Source organism: Drepanopeziza brunnea (assembly GCF_022702325.1).
Source record: "Drepanopeziza brunnea f. sp. 'multigermtubi' strain 214-2 chromosome Unknown ctg5, whole genome shotgun sequence".
Lineage (NCBI taxonomy): Eukaryota > Fungi > Ascomycota > Leotiomycetes > Helotiales > Drepanopezizaceae > Drepanopeziza > Drepanopeziza brunnea.
In genome coordinates this window covers 753,007-757,939 of record NW_027094068.1, presented here as the reverse complement: position 1 = coordinate 757,939, position 4,933 = coordinate 753,007, and the positions used below count along the sequence as shown (strand labels likewise).

The 4,933-nt window shown below is 44.7% G+C and overlaps 1 protein-coding gene across 1 annotated transcript; it reads left to right on the top strand.

Moving 5' to 3' along the window:
- Window positions 1–1,362: 1,362 nt before the first annotated feature.
- On the top strand, window positions 1,363–1,958 carry L3040_003672 (uncharacterized protein; the record flags this gene model as incomplete). Its single annotated transcript, XM_007294716.2, has 2 exons — window positions 1,363–1,425; window positions 1,479–1,958. 2 exons carry the CDS (start codon window positions 1,363–1,365, stop codon window positions 1,956–1,958), a joined length of 543 nt encoding a protein of 180 aa, XP_007294778.2.
- Window positions 1,959–4,933: the final 2,975 nt, after the last annotated feature.

Sequence of the window (4,933 nt, the reverse complement as noted above, 5' to 3'; positions counted from 1 at the left end):
ATAACCTTCAAAGCTGTAGAGCCGCGCTTGCTATACATAGCAAACCCAACTAACACGATCGATCTACGTACGAGCAGACAACAATTATGGCCGATCGAGCAACTAGACCTCCAAGTAAGGAGTCTAGCCGATAAAGAGCAGTAAGGTATTATACCCCTCGAGTCTTATCACCACCCACGGAACCCTTAGCTATTTAGCTAAAAGGACCACTATACCCAGGACTTTTAAGCTTCTCGGAAAGACCAGACGACGAAATGTCGAGCATCTTATTTGACTTAAACGAGCTACTATACGCAAGGCTAGACAATGAGATCACGGCTCGAGCGATAGTAAACGACTTCTTGGATGCGAAGTGTAGAAGGCTGAAGGATTACGACTTATAAAGCCTATTCCGGCACGCTTTTTTACGCTAAGATTGGACGAGTTTTACGATGACGAGGGACAATACGGGACGAAGCTTTAAGTTTGCTACTTTTATTAGCCTTAAGGAACACTTGATGTCTAAAGGCGTGTGGTGCCCCCCAAAGCAAAAGGGCTACGCTAATAGGATGGTCAAGCTCTTGAACGACGAGCAGCAATACTAATGGACCCTCTAAGAAATAAAGGAGCAGCAGGCAGTACCTTTAGGCCTCGATTCAAGGTGGACCGCCGAAAACCTTACGGACGACGAGGATAATACGCCTTAACTACCTCCACCACCCTTACGAAGTCCAAAAGGGAAGGAAAAGGAGGTATCAAGGAAGGAGGGGGAAGAGATTCGGAGGTTACGCGAGGAATTTGCGAAGGAGAAGAAGAATATAGAGCAAAATATAGAGGTGATAGCAAGGCAAATGGCGGAGTTACGGACTTACGCTATATAATCTAACGAAGGGCTACGACGAAGCACTTCAGCGTACTCGACGCCTTTAATTCAGCAATCGCTACGCAATACGCCAATCATATAAGAGCTAAAATCACCTTAGCGGCCTTTAAACCCTTTTCTCAAGAGCTACAACCGGGTTTCCTAAAATCTAGGGCCGAGTAGTAATAATAACGGCCCCGAAAACATAATCGGGCTTGATAATACGCAAGGCAATGGCAGCTATACGCTAAAAGAAGACCCGCTAAAACTTGAGAGCATTCCGGATAAAATCAGCTCTCACTAAGGACAGCGTGCAGATTTCTGTGCTCAACTTTAGCAACCCGAAAGAGGGATCTAGCACCCTCGGACGTACCGACAAGCTCTTTAGATCCCTTAACAAGCTACGTATCGACAAAAGAGATATTAAGGGTATAAGGATCGTTAAGAGCGCGCTTAAAGGTACGGATATCACTAAGCTAGAGCCTTAGCCGGTAACCCGATTGGCTTTGGCGATCCTGACGATGACCGACGAAGAGGAAACGGAGGAGATTAGCAAAGAGATCGAGGCTACGGGCACGGAGGAGGTAAGAACGGCCCTTTTGGACCATTAAGGGGATTCGGAAACGGACCCTCAAAGGACCCCGGATTCGGAAATGAGCCTCTTAGAGACCTTAGAAGAGGACGGACCACCGGCAACTATATCGGTAACCCTTTACCGATCAGACCATTAGCTAGGCAAAGCACGCCTGCGTACGGCACTCTAAGCGCCCTTGACGATGATGGAGACGATTTCTTTGAGCTAGGGGCAGCAGACCTTCACTCAAGAGCGAAGGAATTGGCTTTGTTCGCGCGAAGCTTTCCTAAGGAGCTGAAGTATTTAAGACCCGACGATGACTTTAAGACTCAATTAGGAATTTTTGCTGACCAAGCAAGTCGATACGGTTTGACTTCCGAGGACTACTTGGCGGCGTTCCCGATTATGCTTACAAAGGAGGCTATAACCTTTTATTATAATCACGTTATTAAGGCTAGACTTCCGACTTTCAAGGCAAACGCTATTGCAGTGAAAGACCACTTCGAGATTAACCATCGGCGGCAAGCAAAATACGACCGCTAAAAGGAAATTTCGCTGGATTTGATTAGGAAAGAGAATCTAAGGACCTCGCTTAGCGAGTGCTTTAAGAAGCTCGCTAAAGAGCTCAAGGGGATTTAAGGCTCTTTACGACCAGGTTTGAAAGATGATCGAAGTCTTGCTAACAAGTTGTATTCAGCTTGTAAAAACGTGCTAAAGACTACGATTGCACGAATGAACCCTGCCTTTACCTCTACCGCCGCAGTTGCCGACATTCGCAAGGCTATTGCGTTTGCAACTGAGACCTCCCGACCTCCTGCTAAGGCGAGTAGAGCTTACGCGAGCTCTAACGAGCCACACGATCACACCTGCTCTTAGCACAACACCTTAGAGGCTGACTCCGATTTGGACGAAGAATACGAATACTTTATTCAAGACCGCCAATACTTCGGAGGTAAGAAAGCTGCCAAAGCTATTAAGGGTGAAAAAAGGTGTTTTGTTTGCAAAAAGCCAGGTTGCTAGAGCACCAACTACACCCTCGACGAAAGGAAAGCATCTATTGCTAAGTTCCAGGCCTTTAAGGACGCAAAAAAGGTGACGAAAAGCAAATTCTCTTAATACGTAGCATCGATTAAAGGCTTGCTACTTGTATTTATAAAAGAATTCGATCAGTTTATCGCAAGCCTACTAGACGAGCCGCCCGAATCGGGCAGCTACGCTAACATATTAAAAGGTTTTGTAATTACTTACGGCACTTTTAACGCTAACGAGGTATATAAGCAATTGGAGATTCAGACGGCATTCCACGCCCTTACCAGCCAAATCGAGACCCAAAACGTGCCCACGAGCAAAGCAGAGACTTATATAGCTTTTAAGTACTTTGAAAACGTGTTTATAGGCCTCATGATTGACAGCGGAGCAGCCAATTTCTTTACCGTTAGCTTGCCCTAGCTACGAGCACTTTAAAAAAGGTACCCCGAAGTCTAATTGGATACATCTCGAGCAAAGGAAAAGTCCGTCAAATACGAGATTGGCTTTGCCACCTTTATTAAAGCAGTTACCTTGGAAACGCCCTTAAGTTAAGTGGAGTTCTACGTTGTGGAGAGCGACGTACCTTTCTTATTTTCGTTAGCTGATATAAATAAGCATAAAGTGATTTTAGATAACTTGCGGAACGTGCTAGTTTAAAGGAAAAAGGAGATACTAGTAGTAAAGATGTTTAAGCACGTGTGGATGCTATTAAGTAAAGAGCACGCTGCTACTTATTATAGCACCGAGGGCGAGACCGTCTACTATCACCTCACGGAAGAACAATTGAAGACTATCTATAAGCGTTTTGGCTACCTTTTAGCAGGTCGATTTGCTGCTGTTTTTAAAAAGGCCGGGCACGAATTTAAACGGGATTTGCTTTATAATATCTAAAAGTTTTGCTACTATTGCTAAGTATTCGAACGCTCTTCGAAGAAGTTTAGTATCAAACTTAAAGATGATACTGACTTTAATGACACGGTATACGTCGATGTGATGCACTTTGACGGTAAGAACGTATTGCACGTCGTTTGCGACTCTATTAATTTTCAAGCCGCTATCTTCTTTAAAAGCATATCCGCACAGCATTTACTTGAAGGATTCAGTCGATGTTAGGTCAATACTTACGTCGGACCCTTTACAAACGTAATGCACGATCTCGGAACTAACTTCAATTCAGCAACGTTCCGAGGCTACTTTAAAGGTATTAGCAGCACTCTAAAGCAGATGCTTATAGAGGCCTATTATAGCGTCGGGCTAGTGGAACGCTATTACGTCTTTGTGCGACGCGCTTTTGAGATCGTCATAAAGGAGCTTCTAAAAGCCTTAAAAGAGGACCGGCTTCAAATGGCTATCAAAGCTATCAACGATACAGTTGGACTTAATAGCTTGGTTCTTATACTCCTCGTTTTTAGGACCTTATTAAGGCTGACGGAACAAGATCGACTTGCCGCGTCTACTTAAGAGCGTGCTGCTGCTATTAACAAGGCTATGAGGGAAGTACGAAAATGCTACGCTGCAAGGCAGGTTAAGGACGCGCTTAAGAAAAGGAATGGGCCAATTACGGAGCATACCTTAGACTTCCTTATTGGGTCACGGGTACTCGTGTGGCGGGAAAACTAAGGGTAGAAGGGCCCTTTTCAGCTGCTTGGCAGGCAAGGGCACACGTGCACAGTGGCATGTCCGAGGCTTACGGAATTCAGGTCAACTTTAGTAAAACCTTACTACTTTAAAGTTGAAAAGCTGCCAGAAGAGTTGCAAGTACTTAAGGTAAAGGTGGAAGAAGATCAGAGTGAAGGCGACGAAAGCGAAAAAGAGCTGGAACTACGAAATTCGCTTAAACCTCAACATTCGCTTAATCCACCGAGGTCGCTTAATCTAAGAAGCTCGCCAAGATTAGCAAACGACCCCTTTCAACTTGTCAATTTTTAGAGATTAATAATACCAATAGTCCAGATACTTTATTAGAAGTACGATCTTAGTATCCCGACCGTGCTCGACGAGGAGGAGGGCGATTCTTACGTTCTATTTACCAAGGACTTCGAGGTGCTGGTTACCGATAAGGAACGCCGGGACCATGAGCTCTTAGCTAAGCTACGAGCCGAGGGAATCATCAAGAGCCTTGGGGCATTATTTCAAAAGTTTAAAGCAAAGGAATTGGCTGGATTAATAGCTTAAGGCATCTTCTAAGTGATTCCGAGCACCGATCTACGTGCTAAGGGCGCTAGGATCTTTGGATCTAAGTTTGTTGACGAGATTAAGGGCAAAGGAACACTTACGCTATACGAGAAGTTTCGTATAATGGTCCAAGCTTTCTAAGATAAGGGCAAGACGAGAGTACTTACCGAGTCTCTTACGGTATAGCGAGCGGGCTAAAGACTTTGTTGCGCTTTAGCTCTTTCTTTAATAAAGGACTACGGGTGCTAGGTCTGTAGTAAAGATATCATACAAGCTTATACTCAGTTAAGCACGAAGCTTATACGAATAATCGT